Source organism: Castor canadensis, chromosome 10, assembly GCF_047511655.1.
Source record: "Castor canadensis chromosome 10, mCasCan1.hap1v2, whole genome shotgun sequence".
NCBI lineage: Eukaryota > Metazoa > Chordata > Mammalia > Rodentia > Castoridae > Castor > Castor canadensis.
Genome location: NC_133395.1, coordinates 126,956,640 through 126,973,685, shown reverse-complemented (window position 1 = coordinate 126,973,685; position 17,046 = coordinate 126,956,640). Strand labels below are relative to the sequence as shown.

General features: G+C 44.1%; 1 protein-coding gene across 2 annotated transcripts in view; it reads left to right on the top strand.

The window, feature by feature from the left end:
* Frmd4b (FERM domain containing 4B) overlaps nt 1-17,046 on the top strand; it is a 310,928-nt gene that overhangs the window by 133,249 nt on the left and 160,633 nt on the right. Inside the window, exon 1 of one of the 2 annotated variants that reach the window (XM_020171320.2) lies at nt 4,684-5,008. The exons of the other annotated variant lie outside the window; for it this stretch is intronic. Within the exon in view, the coding sequence (XP_020026909.2) occupies nt 4,847-5,008 (162 nt within the window). The 5' untranslated portion in view covers nt 4,684-4,846. Of the gene's footprint in view, nt 1-4,683; nt 5,009-17,046 lie in introns of those variants that run through there. 2 annotated transcript variants of the gene reach the window in all.

Here is a 17,046-nt window from a genome sequence, read left to right as displayed (position 1 = left end):
AAAAGTAGCCACAGATATCTTTTTTTTTTGCTTATTTATTTGTTTTTGGTTTTTCTTGTTACTGTTTTGTTTTGTTTTTTGAGACAAGGTCTCACTATGTAACCTAGGCTAGCCTTGAACTCAAGATCCTCCTGCCTCAGCCTCCAAAGTAGCTGAGATTCTAGGAATGTACCACTGCACTTGGCTGAGGGAGAGGGACTCTTTTTGACAGGGGAAGGGAACCATGGGAAGCTGCTATGTTACCAGTGAGCCCCTCGTTCTTTCTAGAAGCAGGGTTGGCAGTTTGTGCTGTCTTCTTGGCACTGTGCTCTCCTGCCTGCTGATTGCTCAAAGGAGAACCTACAGGAGCCTCAGGGACAATGACAATTGCTCTTTGACATCCACAGCAGAACTCCCAGGTGTGTGAGTAAGCTGTCATCTGAAGCATCTCTCTAAGCCTCGGGAGAAAGCTGTAGGAAATTACAGTGTATTGCAGTGAACTCTTAGGCTGGCATGAAAGAAAATCCTCTTCTTAAATTAAACTGAAAAGCAAGATGATTTTGAAACTGGCTTGCTTTAGCTCTTTCCACAGAAAATTTTATATCTGCTTCAAGGGGCATGTCTGTCTGGGATGGGGTTCACCCCTGGCTAGCCCACTTTAAGGAGAACACACAACTTGTCCTTCTTTTCCCACACTATACATCTGCATTCCAACTGCCAGTCCCTGGACTGGAGGAATTTGTACTTCCTTCCCTCTAAACACCCCTTGTCTTCCATCTTCAAGCTTCTGCTTGTGCAGGGGAGGAGAGCCATTTGGTAAGTAGCGACCAACTGTGCATTGGTGGGGACAAGATGTTGCCTGTCTTGCACCCAGCTTTAGCATACCCTACTTTCCTAGGTCCCCAAGAAAGGTTGGCTCTGGTGGAAAAGGTGGAGCTTCTAGAAGCATTTAGGGAACTTGAAAGAACAGCAGAACTGCTCCCCCAATTTTATCCCCAACAAACAGGAAAGCAGATCTAGATAATTGGTTGAATTTTTAAAGCATATTTTGCTTATACTGTTTTATCTGAGTTCCAAAAATGGAAACCATTCCATATATATATATATATATATATATATATATATATATGGAACTGAAATAATACTTTATTTATTTACTTTAATTTTTTATTATTAATTTATTCACATATGCGTACATTGTTTGGGTCATTTCTCCCCATGTCCCCCACCCCCATCCTCTCCCCCCGCTTCCCCCCCTTTACTTCTAGGCAGAACCTCTTCTGCCCATATCTCTAATTTTGTTGAAGAGAAGACATAAGCACAATAAGGAAGGCAAAGCATTTTTGCTAGTTGAGTTAAGGATTGGAAACCTGATGGTGATGGTGATATGGCTGGCTCTCCTAGGGTGCTTGCCTTTGCTAACAACCATGCTAAAACTTTCATACAGAGTATTTTATAGACTCTTTCCCCAAGTAGTCTCCTCATTTTATTCCTGAAGACACTCAGACTTTGCTGGTTGAAGAAACATATTCAAAGGCCAGGCGTGGTGGAGCACGGCTGTAATCTCAGCTACTCAGTAGGTAAAAGTAGAATTACAGTCTAAGATTGGCCCAAGCAAAAGCATGAGGCCCTATCTGAAAAACAAACTAAAAAGCAAAAGGACTGGGGGTGTTATTCAAGTGGTAGTGCACTTGCCTAGCAAGCACGAGCCCCCACAGTACTGCAAAGAAGAAAGAGAAGAAAAGTAGAAGAAGAGTATCAAAGGAAGAAAAAGAAAGAGAAGGAAGAGAAGAAGGAAGAAGAAGCGTATTCAAGGATGAAAAGAAAAATAGAATGAGTGCTAATGGAATACATCATATCTGTGTAGGAACAAGCAAAACAAAACACTGAAAACCATTCAAGGTAAGGGGAAGGGGTGAGGAAGAGTAGTGGAGGGGGCTTCACTGATTTGCACAATATATTTACAGATAAAATACCAAGGCAAAATCTCCACTGAACAACAAACACGCTTAAACAATGAAGGACAGGAATGTAAAACAGGTCGTGTTAAGGGGGAGGGTTCTAGTGGGAGAGGGAGGGTAAAGGAAGGTGAACATGGCTGATGTACTTTCTATACACGTATGTCTATGCAACATTGAAACCTGCTGAAGTTATTTTAAGAAAGGAGTGGAAGGGAGGGAGAATAATGGAGGACTAATCAAACCTGGGTATGATACATGCACGTATGGAAACGTCACAACCAAACTTCCTGTATAGCTATCATATCCTAACGAAAACATTCCTTGGATCCTGAGCAGCAGGGATCTGAAATCACGTGTCTCTCGGGGAGATTTAGTTCCTACCTGCCTAGCTCTCCAATTTAGTGCAACTTGGAATCCCCCAGAGTCTCCATGAAAAACTCAGGTCGTTAACCTCACCCCCCCCCCACACACACACACAGTTTCTCCTTCTGGAGTGGCTGGAGAGCTCGAAGCCCTTGCAAGCTCTCAGAGAGAGCTGCTCTACTGGTCCAGGAACCACACACTCCGGGAACCCCTATTACACCAGGGCTCATTTTCTGGAAACCTCATGACAGGTTGGACTGGACCATTGATATTCCACCTGTGCACAGGTGAGTTTCCTGCCAAGGTGTTTCTTGAGCATGTCTTCTCAGAGGAGTGTGTCAGGAGGCACAGGTAATTGACCTGTTGGAGTGTTATTCTGGTATTCCCTTGGCTGCCTGAAAGCAGCTTTCCGAGAAAGCACTGCATCATTAAAAAGATATAGGCACCACCACCATCCACGCTTCCCTACAGGCCATTGTTGAAATTCAGTAGTTTTCCATCAGTGTGATGACATTTCTTTTTCAGACTATACTCAGTTCATCTTCTCTTGATTCAGTTAAAAACTCATATATTCAGATACCATGTAAACATCCTAATGATAATCTTGAAACATACCAGCCGAATGCTAACACGAATGTGCACACAGATTTACTGCAAAGAAAAATCAGCAAATCTTGAATCAGGTCTTGTGTCCAAATAAATAATACAACAAGAATGCTTAGGCAATATTTTTTTACTTGTAAAAGAAACATCATTTAAAAGTGTTCTGATTATAGTCATTTTGAAACAATGGGCTCTTTGAGGACAGATTTTGTGTTCATCTTTTAACAGGTTGGGTTTCACCTGAATTAAGATTCTAAAGGCACATTTGACACCTGAAATAAAGCTGATTTACTTGCTGATATTCTGTTCTGAGGCTTCCTGAGCTGGTTAGGAACAATGGCTTTGGCACCTTACCTTTCTACCACTTAATAGCAAAGATAACAACCCAGGTGTGAAACCTCCAATAAAATCCAGACCATTGTCTTCAGATGGAGTCAGGAAGAGCTCCATCTGGAAGAAATTCCCTATGTTGCTTTTCCTATGAGAAGTGGTATGGAATTAATGGGACCAGTCGTACAGAATCCAAGGGAAAATAGAGACTGGTGGTATGTGGAATTTTCAGGCCCTCCCTTTTCCAAATACTTAGAGAACATCAGTTTCTGAGGGCGGGCTTAAAAAAGCATGAATTAGCTAGTGAGTTCTTGAGGGATGGACCAGCTTTTTGTTTTGTTTTGTTTTGAGTGGAGAATAAGCTACCCAATGGAGGTTTGTGATGGCAGATAAACCTAGGCATATCCAAAGACTGAATTTTCTAGAAACAATCTAAGGATCCTATTCTTGGTTTCTGTTTTCCAGCAAATAATAACTGGAAGCTGTTTGCTGATGATCAAAAACTTCTTGTTAGCCTGGCACTAGTGGCTCACGCCTATAATCTTACCTACTTGAGAGGCTGAGATATGGAGGATGGAGGTTCCAGACCAAGCAGGGAAAATAGTTCTTGAGACTCCATCTTCAAAATCCTCAGAACATAGTAGAGTGGAGGCATGGTACAAGTGGTAGAACACCTGCTTTACAAGCTTGAAGTCCTGAGTTCAAACCCCAGTCCTGCCAAGACCTTGTTTTGCTCCTGAACTGACTGCTGCCTTGGAACTGGAGGCATGAAGGTGGAGGAATTTATCCTCCAGCTGGCAGCAACAGCAGGTTGTCATTTTCTGGGGGACCCTCAAGTGAGGAGTCAAGGTAGGGTCCGGAGGCCTGTGCACCCTTTTGCTTTGCACCTGGTGTCTTCATCTCCTGGCTCCAGCAGAACCAAGGAAACATGCAGGGCTGTTCCCTTGGGAGTGAGGTCCATAGGGATGCGTGGAGGATTGTTTTTTTTTTTTTTTTCCTGTTGCATCTGTGGTATCCCCAGAGGTGTTTATTGGTGTGGACGGAGCAAGATGCCAGGCAAAGATCCTGTAGTGTACAATAAGGGGCTCCCCAAGTAGTTAAAGGAGACTGCTGGGACGTGTGTGGGGGGGGGGGTGTGTGAGTGTGTGTGTGTACAGGACGTGCACGCGAAGTGCACCGAAATGCAGCTCCTGTCTTTGCCTGCGAAGAGTTGCTGGCCTTTGCAGCGCGCCCCGCGCCCTCGGGGAGCGCCAGGGGGAGTCCTCGCTGGCCTGGGCTTCCCGGGCCCCGGGAGCACCCAGGGCTCGCCTGGCGGAGCTTAGCGCAGCTGGCTCGGGACTGGGGCTGGGGCTGGGCGGGCGGGGGTGGACACTGGGCTTCTGTGTGCCAGCCGCAGCCGTTGGCTGGCGGGCGCCCAATCCCGGGGCATGCCGCCTGAGCCTGGCCAGCACGCACGGTGATCGGCGACTTTGGTGGCAAGGCTTGGCTCCCGGCTGCCCGCAGAAGCCCGGCTTTGGGAGGGGATCGGGGCGGAAGGGGCTGCAGCTGCGGGAGCCAGGGCCCCCCCAGGCGGGGAGGGAGGGACGCGAGCGAGCGAGCGAGAGAGTGGCATGGCTTCGGTGTTCATGTGCGGTGTGGAGGACCTGCTGTTCAGCGGCAGCCGCTTCGTGTGGAACTTGACCGTGTCCACGCTGCGGAGATGGTACACGGAGAGGCTGCGGGCTTGCCACCAGGTGCTGCGGACTTGGTGCGGACTGCGGGACGTGTACCAGGTGAGCCCGGAGCGCGTGGGCCGGGGCCGCGCAGGATGTGTGGCGCTCGCACGAGGCCGGTTCCACCTGTATGATTCCATAGTCTCTCTCTCTCTCTCTCTCTCTCTCTCTCTCTCTCTCTCTCTCTCTCTCTCTCTCTCTCTCTCTCTCCCCCCTCTCTCCTCTCTCCTCTCTCCTCTCTTCCTCCCTCCCCTGTCTCTCTCCTCTCTTCTCTCTCTTCTTTCTCCTCTCTAGACAGATAGATAGACAGATAGATAGATTATATGTATGTGTGTATATTTCACACCGTCTCTCCCTCTGGCCCTCTCTGTCCCCTCCCAAGCACACACACACACACACACACACACCCCTCTTCTGCAACTCCTAGTGGGGGCTTGGCCCCTGGGTCAAATCCCTAGGTGACTGTCGTCTAGCAAAGCTTGTGAATTTTTCCAGTTGGGCAGGGGGTGGGAAGCTGGGAGCACTTGCTAGTGACTCCTAGCATTTGCAGATGTCTGTTCCTGGAGTGACAAGAAGGCTGTAGCTATGCAGCAGAGGGGCTGTAGGAATGACTTTGACATTCGGGTGATTTCTTCTTTCTCATTTCATTCGAGTGGGGGTGTCATTTCAGAAGCAAGGGTTTCACACCCGCTGACTGTCAGAGCACATCTTAGTGGATTTGCTGTCTTCCTTTTGATTTTATTTCAGTTTTCCATCAGGCAGCCCCAACTTGCAAGGCAGAGCCAGGAAAAGCTGATTCTGTGTCTGCTGGCGTTTTGGAAGGAAGGACAGCAAATGGCAAACACTTTGCAGGAGGCTGACAGGCCCGGGAAGGGAGGGTGGCTTGGCTGAGCACTGGAGGGCTTAGGTTGGGATTTACTCCCTGTCACAAAGCACAGTCTCTTTATTTCTTTGTTGAGTCCGATCCTACAGGCTTTCAAAAATGCAGCAACTTTGTCAACTAGGAGACCATTCATCCTCTCTGAATGTTTTTTTGAAACAGTAATTTATGGATTTTAAAGTCCTGTGCTTTGGCTGTTAACATCTTTGAGGTTTCTTTTTCTTCTTTTAACTGCATTGTTAAATTAGGAGGACTGTACCTGGGTTTATGGAAATGTAGTGTCACATTTTCTTTCCTGTGAAATGGAATAGTTTGGATGTAGTGCTTAGATTCTCCCCACCCACCCTAACCCCATTTCTAATATGACTGGAATTTGATGTCATTATGTTGTGTCCCATATGTGATCAAGCACTTGGTTTTGACAAGCCACCGCCTTCCATCAATCAGGCAAAATGAAAAGGCTAGCACTTAAGGTTAGACTATCAGAAGTCTGAAGAATCAAGGTCCCTTGTCATCCCTGTTATAATGTAACGTTTTAACTTGGGCTTCCATACAGTTCCTGCTTTGTATAACACATCATGCATTTTTTTAGATGAAACCCAAAAGGCGCGTTGAGAGCCAGGCAGGATGTGGTGGGGGGGGGTCGAGAGTATTAGGTAGATGTTGACATATCCCATCTGGCCACATGAGACATTTCCCATGGCTTTTAGGAGTCAGAGGTGCGGCTGTCTTTCAGGCTTTTTCTCTTTTGGGAAGTCTCTGCTCAGTTTGGTTTATAGAATAGGTACCTGTGAACTTTTGCTTTTTTTTTTTTTCTTAATGTTTGAGAAACTTTCAAAAAGAAATTCAACCAGATGGGCTCTGTGTCTTGTTCCCCAGGATTCAGGGGATTTATGGCTTAACTCTAATGCTGTTACTGACCAATTCAAAAATGAAAATCCAGAAGCCTGAGACCCTGGGAGTTCTTTATAAGTTTGATGAACATTTTTAAGCACAGCAGCAATTTGAAAGAGTAAGCTTGTAAAATATTTTTTCTCTTCTGTAAAATGGATGATGACTGAACCAATGCCCTCTCATCATAGTATAAAATCATGATGGCTTTTATGAGTACAGTCATTAGCCGAAGAAAATGATCTCTAAGTTTAAGTTCGGAGAGGTAAATTTTTTAAATATTTTCAGTCTTAGGAGAACCATAGTTAGTATTCGTTTTTTTCATCCCTGTACTGGATTTTGAGCTCTGGGCCTTGTAGTTGCCAGGCAGGTGCTTTACCACCTAAGCCATGCCCCCAGTCCTTTTTGGTTTTATTTTTCAAATAGGGTCTCACCTTATGCCAGGCTGGCCTGCAACTCCAGCCTCCCATTTACAGTTCCTACCTAGCTAGGATGACAAGCATACCCAGCTTTTTATTGGTTGAGATGGGGTCTCTTTGTTGTTGGACTGGCCTCAAACATCCCAATATCCACTTTCCGAGTGGCTAGGGGCCACTGCACCTGACAATGGTATTCTTAATTGTGCAACATACTTAATTGTTTGCAAAGAAAGTTTTTATTGTTGAGCTAATCCTCTGTCTAGAAAGACCATCTTTAAGAAGCGCTTTTCAAATACTGAGTAAGAAAGTAGTGACTTGAATTGAAGAGAACTGAAGGACAGTAAAAGGAAATGCTGTATACCGTTGTGCCCAAGTTAATTAGACAAGTGAGTGAATCCAGTCCCTTCCTCCTTGTGGCCGTGGGAATTAACCTTACTATGCATCGGTGTCACCATTCAGAAAGTGGGGATGTAATAGCACCAGTCCCAGGGGTGGATAAGAAAATGAATTGACATGTGAAATATTTAGCATGCTTCAGAAGCATTTCAGTACGTGTTATCCCAGCTTGTCAGCAAGGATGTTTTCTAGTTGTGCTGGGAACCCAATGCAAGCTAAGCTGCAGAGGAAAGACGTGACTTTGAAAGTCTAGTAGTTAGCCAGTCATGGTGATGCATGCCTATAATTCCCACAGAGAGAGGAGGATCTGAATCCAAAGTCAACCCCAGACAAAAACTGTAAACCCTATCTGGAAAATAAATAAAGCCAAAAAGGATTGTCTCAAGTAGTAGAGAGTCTGCCTACCAAGCAGTAGGACCTGAGTTCAAACCCCAGCACTGCCAGAAAAAAAAAAAACTCTAGTCATAGAATGAACTTCAAGCATGGTTTGATTAGAATAGAACGTTTATTCTGTATACTTGCTTTAGCCCTGGTCTTGTTCATTTGTTGGCTTTATCCTTTCTTTTTTGGTTTCTTTTTCTTTCCTTCTTTTTTTTTTTTTTTTGGAGGGACTAGGTTTTGAACTCAGAGCTTTGAGCTTAAAAAGCAGGCACTCTACCACTTGAGCCATACAACACCAGTCCATTTTGCTCTGGTTATTTTTAGAGATAGGGTCTTGTAACTATTTGCCCAGACTGGTCTCAAACTTCAATCCTCCCAATCTCAGCCTCTTAAGTAGCTAAGATTACAGGGTCAGCCACCAGCTCCCTGCTCTTTGCTGGTTTCTTCCTTCATGATAGCAGTACTTCTAGGATTTAGACCCACAAATCAACATATCCAAAAAGAAAGAGAATTTCTTATATTCATCAACTATCAAAAATGTCCCTCTTTATACTCTGAGAGTACAATTTATGGTCTGTGCCCACCCCAGGCACTGAATGGCACAAGCAATGGGATTCCATTTTAAGCATTCTCAATAGGAGTGATTATGGCCCAAGAAGAGCAAAATTGGGGCAAGGGGTGGCCAAAAAACAAAATGCGTCCTCCTTTATAGCGAACAGACCTATTTCTGAAACTGAATGAGGTTGGGCCCCCCCAGATCACACATATCCACCTAACAATGGGAAAGGGTGCAGTGCACGGGTATAAAATTCCTCCAGCAACATCAGAATCTCAAATCTAGTGCTCTCTAAATAGAAATCATTGTGTTTCAAGGTGAGGGCAACAGATAAATGCACAAACACCTTTGTAAGTATTTTGCCACAGTAATTTGAGTGAAAGGTGTGGGGACTCAGCATTAGAACAACTGTCTTGCTATCCCATGATTCTCCATTCTAAACCATGGAGACTATGCCAGTCAATGCTCTCTGCTTTCTGGCATGTGAACTGGAAACACAGACCACAAAGTTCCATATTTTACTGAGCCTAATTTTTTATCATCTTGTTGATAAAATTTTTAGAAGGTATCATTTTTCTTGCTTCTGGTCTGAATAGTCTTGTTTGTAAGGCAACCTGAAGCTCCGCCACTCTAGAGAGAAATCAGGGTGGGGCAGAAGATATCCATTTCATGCAATACCTGGCAGTCTCCGGGTGTTTTGTTTATTCATATACTATAAGTGAAAGAAGATCTCCCACCTATTCATAAGGTATTTGGCAGTGACAACATTGCCTGGCTAGCAAAGCTGGGGAGACATAATTTCTTTGGAATTGAACACTTCCTCCCCTTCTAGCTGCTGGAACAGCAAGTGACTTAATTTGCCAAGAAGTCATGAATAATTAAGATACTTGCAATAAGGTATTTCTGTAGTAATGTGACTGAACAAAATACAGACTGAGGCTGGACTGAGGCTGCTTTTATGAACAAAGACTTTCTTTATAAGTGAAGGCTTGAATTCGGTTCAAGTAGCAGACATGAGAACTCACCTTTAATTTAAGGTAAATTCTAAAAGCTGGTTTGTCAGCACTAGGCTTGTCCAGATATATCTTTCTAGAGCAATTAATTAGGTTTAGCAAACAAAAGAGGTGGGAAGGACGGGAGAATGGTGTTGAATTAGGATTTTGCTTTTTATTGTCACATGTTCTAACAAAGCGCTCAGTTTATTACTTGGGATTAGATTTTTCTCCTTCTCCCCGGTGCCCCAAAGGTAGAATTTCTTGCAAAGCCTGAATGGAGTCATTGCCTCCAGGAGGAGGCAACTTGAATGGAATCTGGGATATTTAAGTGACCATAAGAGACTGGGTCAGCTCCCCTGAGGCAGGCAGTTGGCGCCAAGGGTAAGGCGTACATTGCAGGTCAGGGAGAGTCTGCAGCCTCAGGTGAAACAAACTTGACCTTGAGCAAATCACTTTCTCTCTCTGAGCCTCATTTCCTTCTGGGTACAAGGAGAGAACAGTAACAGATGCATTATGGGACAGGGTGAGAAATTAATGAGATAACATACATAATGCTTGGCACCTTGTGGGCACATCAAATGCTCAATAAATGTTAGCTCCTGGTTATGCAAAGTCTGTGACATTGAGCTCAGAGCAGGTATATGATAACGTAGTGAAGGATATCGGTACTGTTTTTATAAGTGAGGCTAGTTCTCTGGAAAGTAATGTTGGTTACGAGACAAGGTGGGATTTCCCATGGCAGCGAGTGTGGGGTAGATTTTGGGTATTTGGACTATATGCCCCTCAATAGATCTATATTCTCTTATACATGAATATATCAGACATTCAGCAATAAGAGACTGGGTGTGTGAAATCAGACATTTCACACTCTGATTTCTGGGGAGATAATCTCTCTGCGATGGTCTCCAAACTGATCTAGAACCTCAGATCTCACCACATTGATTGGCAAAGACCAAGTCCCCAAATACAGTTCCCCCTGAGCATTCAGAGATCTATATGTGTTTCAAATCGTGTACGTTTTGCTTGCTCCCACCCTTCACTCTGCACCGTTGAAATCTAGCCTGTCTCTAGTTTGTGTAAATAAAGTTTTATTGGCACAGAGCCACATTCACGCATGTCTATGGCTGCTTTCACACTAACATGCAGACGCAGAATACCATAGTTGTGCCTCGGCTACTTAAGAGTTGAATAGTTGATACAAACACAAAATTTTTGATTATCCAGCCTTTTTAAAGAAAATGTTTGCCAATCCCTGGTCGAAGAAGAAGAAGAAGAAGGAGGAGGAGGAGGAGGAGGGGGAGGGGGAGGGGGAGGAGGAGGAGGAGGAGGAGGAGGAGGAGGAAGAGGAGGAAGGAGAAAGGAGAAGAAGAAAAAGAAGAAGTAGAAAAAAGCCCACAGTTCTAGCCTAGACAAGCAGAACTTGAAAGAAATGGAAGAATCTCTCATTAAAAGCCTGGTCAGTAGGAAGTTGAGAAACCAGTATTCAAGATCAGTGCTCAGCCTTCGATGAACACAAGGATTTGAATTGTAAGCCAATGCATTCACTTACTCATTCACTCACACCTGAAACAGTTTTCACCTTCTCACCATGTCCCAGTTATTGTGCCAAGGTGTTAGCAAAGCAAAGTAAAAAACAGAATTTTTCTGTGCCCTCGACTAATACATTGTCAAGTAGAGGAGACAGTTAAGGAAACCCAGCCCAAGGAAGGGACTGACATTGAAGCTAACTGTGCATGGAAAATATACACCAGACAGAAGTAAAGCAAAAGGAAACGAGAGCCAGGAAGACTTCCTGGAGGAGGTGATTCTTTTGCTGGTCTTTGAAGAAATGTAGGAGTTAAGCAGATGAAGAAAAGCAAAGGGCATGCCAGCCATAGAACAACATGACTTTCGTGAAGTTTTCTTTTTTAAGCTTGATGGATAGAGACAGAAATGAACAGGAAGTTTGATCGAGAATAACACCTGAACTTGAATGATCTTGTACGTTAGAGTATTGGTGCTTTTCTTCAGACTTTTGGAGACAGAGGAGAGGCTGATTCCGAACCATCACTAGCAATAGTGAAGCTGACAGATTTGTGAGAGGGTCACATAGTGCCGACTGGAAGGGAAAGGAAGTTTGGAGGCTGTGGCAGTGATGTTGACCCATTGGTCAGGATAGGCTCTGGCACTGACAAGTTCTTGGCCTCTAAGGGTCTTGTGTCACCTGCCCAGTGTGGAACAGCATATCTGGTTCCTTAGGAAGCTGACTGAAATGGGCACGAGCAAGCTCTATGAGGATGACTGCTGTACAAGTGAAGACAAAGAGAAGTAGGCAAAGCAGAGAGAGAAGTGGTGCCACAATTCTGGCTCTACATGAAGGCCACAACTGGCCTCACAGGTAGGTGAGAAGTAGGAGGGGCTGTCCCAAGTTGGAAGGAGAGAGCTGGGCCTCCCCTTCTTCATCTGGAGTTGGACTGCCCTTGAAGACAAGGCTGGCCTTAGAGAAGGCAGCTCTTTTTAAGACAGGGCAATTCTTAGACGGGGCTGAGAGCTGTCAGCTCACACCTTTCCCAACAGCTGAGGGAATTAGGCTGGACAACACATCACAGCATCTTCCACAAATGCCTCCTAGCAGGATCCGGACCAAAGCCGGAACTAAATCAGGACCAGCCAGAAGGAATGGAGGGTGAGGCTGCATTGACGGGAAGATGGAGAATTCAGCTGGAAGGATTGGCGCAACCCACAGAGCTGTCACCTGGCTGGATCCTACACTCTCTTGAGGAGATTGGCCCTGTGAAATCAACTCTAGTTAATAGTGAGCAACACATCACAGAGGGGAAAAGACAACTAATAAAAGAAGGAAGAGTCCACTGAGAAAAATCATCTACTTTTTCTGTTAACAGAGACTGGGATGTCACGGTGCTCAGGTACCCAGCTCAAAAAGCAAAGTCACCTTAATTTTGTAGCCCATTACTCAACATAAATACACTTCTCAAAGAACCACATCATTTAAGTCAACAAGATTAGTCTCAGGGTCTTCGAAAAGCATTTTTGAACTTTTGTTTGGCAACTTGAGAAACAATAGGTTAAGAGCAGAGTTTCCTGCTGTTTCAAATGAGTGTTTGTTTTGCTCATTCCATCTCTTCTTGGTGGCACTGCGGCATGAAATAGCGTCCTCATTCATCCCTTAGGTTTATTCTGGATGTTATATTTTGGTGTCCTGTTTGGTTATTGTGGAAAAGTTTAAATGACCCAAACGAGGAATAAGATCTGTAGTTTTAAATGTTATAAACAAAACCATATGACTTACAGAAAGGAAAGAAGGCAAAAATTAAGCCCTGATGGAAAAATTAAATTAGCACCCGAATGTAGCTACATATGCATTGTGTGTGTATGTACACAAGTAACATACTGTCATCCTTGAAATAAACTTGGCTAGCAAAAATGGTAAATTAAGTGGTCCTTCCTCCTGGTGCCCTATTCGTTATAAGTCTCTTAAATTTTGTGTTTGGGTAAAGTGTGTTGCTTAAATAGCTGTTATCCCTTTCACTGGTGGTTTTATAGAGCCTACCGTCTGAACTTGACTAATACTACTAATTATTAAGCAGTTGCTATGTGGTAGGACTTACACTTGGCACTTTGCATGAACAGTGTTAGCTTTAAGAAAAAAAAACTTTGGGGCCAGGCGTGGTGATACATACCTGTGGTCTCTGCCACTCAGGAGGTACGGATAGGAGGATGACAGTTTAAGGTGGATTCTGGCAAAAGTTGGTGAGACCCTATCTGAGAAACAAACTGAACACAAAAGGATTGGGGTGGGGCTCAAGTGATAGAGTCCTTGTAGCTTTTAGGACTTCCATCAATGTTCAAACATACAAAAGATAGCAGAGATTAAAACCATGTTCCCACCTCAGTTTTAAGGCATCTTGTTAATAGTTTGCCATGTTTGCTTCAAATACCTTTTGTAGTATAATAAATATAATAATATAAAAATAAATATAATAAAATTGTATAGAGTCAGATGAAACCTCCTTGTACCACTCCCTCTTCCTAGAAACAATCCAAACCAGGAATTTTTCATTCTTAGGTAGGTGTTTATAGTTTTGCCACATCTGTTTGTGTCTATAAATAGTACATGCTATTTGTGCATTTGGAAAATGTGTATCATTCTGTTGCATTATTATTTTTCTCAACAGGTTTTTGAGATTCATCTCTTAATTTGCTTTCCTCTGTACCCCACCATAAGAATAAACCCATCTTTCAAAGGACATTCAGGTTGTTTCCAAATTTCCAGTGTCCCAAAGAGCTCTATAGAATTTTGTGTATTTGTATCCTGTGCAAGAGTTTCTCTGTGGCATGTATTGAAAAGGAGAATTGCTAGATTTTTCTGCTTTCTTAGGTGACGTGCCTTATCTTTGTCCTCTGGCTACCAACTTGCTGCTTTATCTGTTCAGTTATCTGCTTATTCATTCACTTAAAAGATACTGGGGGACAGCCTCATGCTTAAAAATGAATTAGGTGGGCACCTTCTCTTGGGACCCCTCCCAGCTCTAGGAGTTCTACTCTTTGCTATGCTTCTATCTTAAAAACTCTCCCACTTTACTCAAAAAAAAAAAAAAAGGATTTGAGAGCTGAGAGAGCTGAAGTTTAGCTTTTGAAAGCAATATGAGTTCTCTGAAGCTCATTGTTTTCTGCTGTAATGTGAGCAATTGTAGTTCCTACCTCAGAGTTATTTTCCTGAGATTCTTATAAAAATTAAATGTATTGGTATTTGAAAACAGTGTTAGATGGATGGATTGGTGGCAGGTGCTGATGAATGGATGGATGGGTAGATGGATGGTAGGTTGGTAGACGGATGGATGGATGATAGGTGTATGGATGGGTAGATGGAGAGACGGGTGCACGCATGTTAAGTAATTATCTTCACATATGCACTGCTCTCAATTTCTTGTGCATCTGAATAACCTTTAGAGCTTCTAAAATCTGCAAGAGCCTTGACTGCCCCCCCACTCTCCCACCATCCCAGATTAAGAATTATGGTTGTGTGGCCAGAGGAAAGGGCCTCACTGGCCACTGAGTAGAGTCAAGGAGCAGGGCCTGCATGGTTTTAGGGCTGAGCTTTTGTTAGGGAGCTCTGGCATGTCAGTGCTGCTATTGTCCTGGTTTATTCTATGAAAACCAAAGGGCTGGCAACTATCTCGTTGTTTTATTTCTGGAGGTTATTAAACTTTTCTTCTTTCCAGCCCTGAACCCCACATTCTCATTCATGGCAGTTCACATTACTGCTGTCTTTCTCACGTGGGCGGCTGCCCTGTGGTGACCCTCAGGTTTGCAACTGCTAGGAGACCCAGTTATTACGAGTGCTGGCTCCACTGCCCACGGGGAGAAATTGGTTTTTTTACAGAAATTGGTTTGTCTCATTAAAACGTGATTAGGTGCTTATTATGGAAGAGAGAAAAGGCCCTTAATAAAACAGGGGAATAGAATGGGCAGTCAGCTGGGTGAAATGCAAACCTCTGACACTTGCCAGCTATGTGACCTCCAGCTAAACTGCGTCTCTCCAAGCCTGGTTGGTTGGTTGGTTGGTTGGTTAGTTGTTTTGTTTTGTTTTGTTTAACTGTACAAAAAATAATGTCTATATTTTATTTTTGGCATAAATATTAAAAATAACATTGAGCGATAGTAGTTTCTCAAATATAAAAATTTGGACCTCTTATACCGAGTTGATCCTAAACCAAAAGTTAACCATGCCAAAGTGCAAACTCTGACCAGTACTTAAGCCCAAACATCTCAATAGCTATGTGGCAACTTTCTGGACGTCTCTGTGCCTCACACGTATGAAAAGGGGACATCATAGTATCCACTCCTAGGAATGCTGAAGGGACAAAGTGAGATCTGTAAATGAAGATGTCAAGGTGCAGGGCTCATGGAAATCGTTGTAAAATCCTAGCTCTAGTCGTTTTTATTTAATGAACATTTTTCTATAGGTCTGCCAGACACAGTGCTAACACTTTGTATTTGTCGCGCTGTTTATCCTCCTAACAATGATGTGAATTATGCATGAGCAAAGCCATTTGGGAGATACAGAAATTGTTTATGGCTTTAAAGTAACTTGTCCATGAGCCCAGGTTGGAGCTCAGATGTGTGTGAATCCAGACCTCATCACTCGAGCCACTGAACGAAGTGGACCTCGTTTTCTTTTTACTTTTGTTTCTTATTTATGTTTGTACCTACCTATTTTATTTATTTGTTTATTTATTGCAGTACTGGGAAGATGGAAGCCAGGGCCACGCACATGTTAGAGAAGCACCTCTCTACCACTTATGCCACGCCCCCACCCCTTTTGTTTGTAATTTGTCTTGGAGACCCAAACTGGCCTGGAACTCTCAATCCTCCTGCCTCTGCCTTCTAAGTAGCTGGGATTACAGGTGTGTACCACACATCCAGCTTGAGCACTTTTAAAAAGCAATATTTTTACTTTGCGTGCACTCCTCCAGTATATAACACTCCTTCTTGGTATATAACAACATGACAGACCTAGGAAGACTGTCCTCCGGGAGCTCCGAGTCCACTCGGGATGATGGATTTCACTGTGTTGCCCAGACTGACCCCAAACTCCTGGGTTCAAGTCACCCTTCAGCCTCAGCCTCTTGAGTAGCTGGGACTACAGACATGAGCCATGACACTCAGTTTGGAAGATGTTGAGACCCAAAAGATGAGGGGCTCCTCTTGTGCTGATAAGGAATAGCGTTCCACATGAAAGTGATGTCAGGTACAAAGGCACTGAGGCAGGAAAAGCGCTTGAGTGTTGGAGGAGTGCAGAGCAGAGCAGAGTGGCTGAAGTGTTCAGGAAAGGTAGAGAGCACCAGAGCAGGTTTGGCAAGATAGCAGGGATGACTCACACAGCACCCTGGTGTTCTGGAGTTTGCTCCCAAAGGAGAAGCCATTGAAGGTGTTTAAGTGTTGAAATAACCTTTTCATTCATTCAACAAATACTTACCAAGAGCCTATTATACCCTACATCTGTGTAGACAGTGGAAATGCAGCAGTGAACTAAACACAAGGCCCTATCCTGGTGGAACGTCTTTCTGTAAGCTTCTCTCTCCAGTTTGGTCCTTTCTAATAAAATCCCAACCTATGTATCTTGCTGCCCCATTGCTTGACTGACCCATTGCAGCTCAAACTTGCTGTCTCTGAATTTGAACTCATCGTCTTCTCTCCACAACCTGATCCCTTCTCAGCAGATTACACCTCCATCCTGCCACCTGGCCACATGAGAACCTGGCCTTGTCCTTCCCTCTCCCTGACCACATCTAGTCCCCCAGCACAGCCTCAGCTCCACCTTTGCATTACATCCACTGCTCACTGTTTCAGCACCACCATGCAGAGCCCAGATCCCTCACTGCTTAGCCAGATCAGTGCAGTAGCCTCCTACCTGGTCTCTCTGCTGACACCATCTTCCCCTGCAGTCTGTTCTCAACCTCACCTTCAGAACCATTTGTGCCAAGTAGGTCAGGTCAGGTGTGTCCTGTTCAGAGCCCTCCAGCAACTTCCAGACTCTGAGAAAGAGCCGTGTTTAGCATCCTTGCATGGCCCTGTGT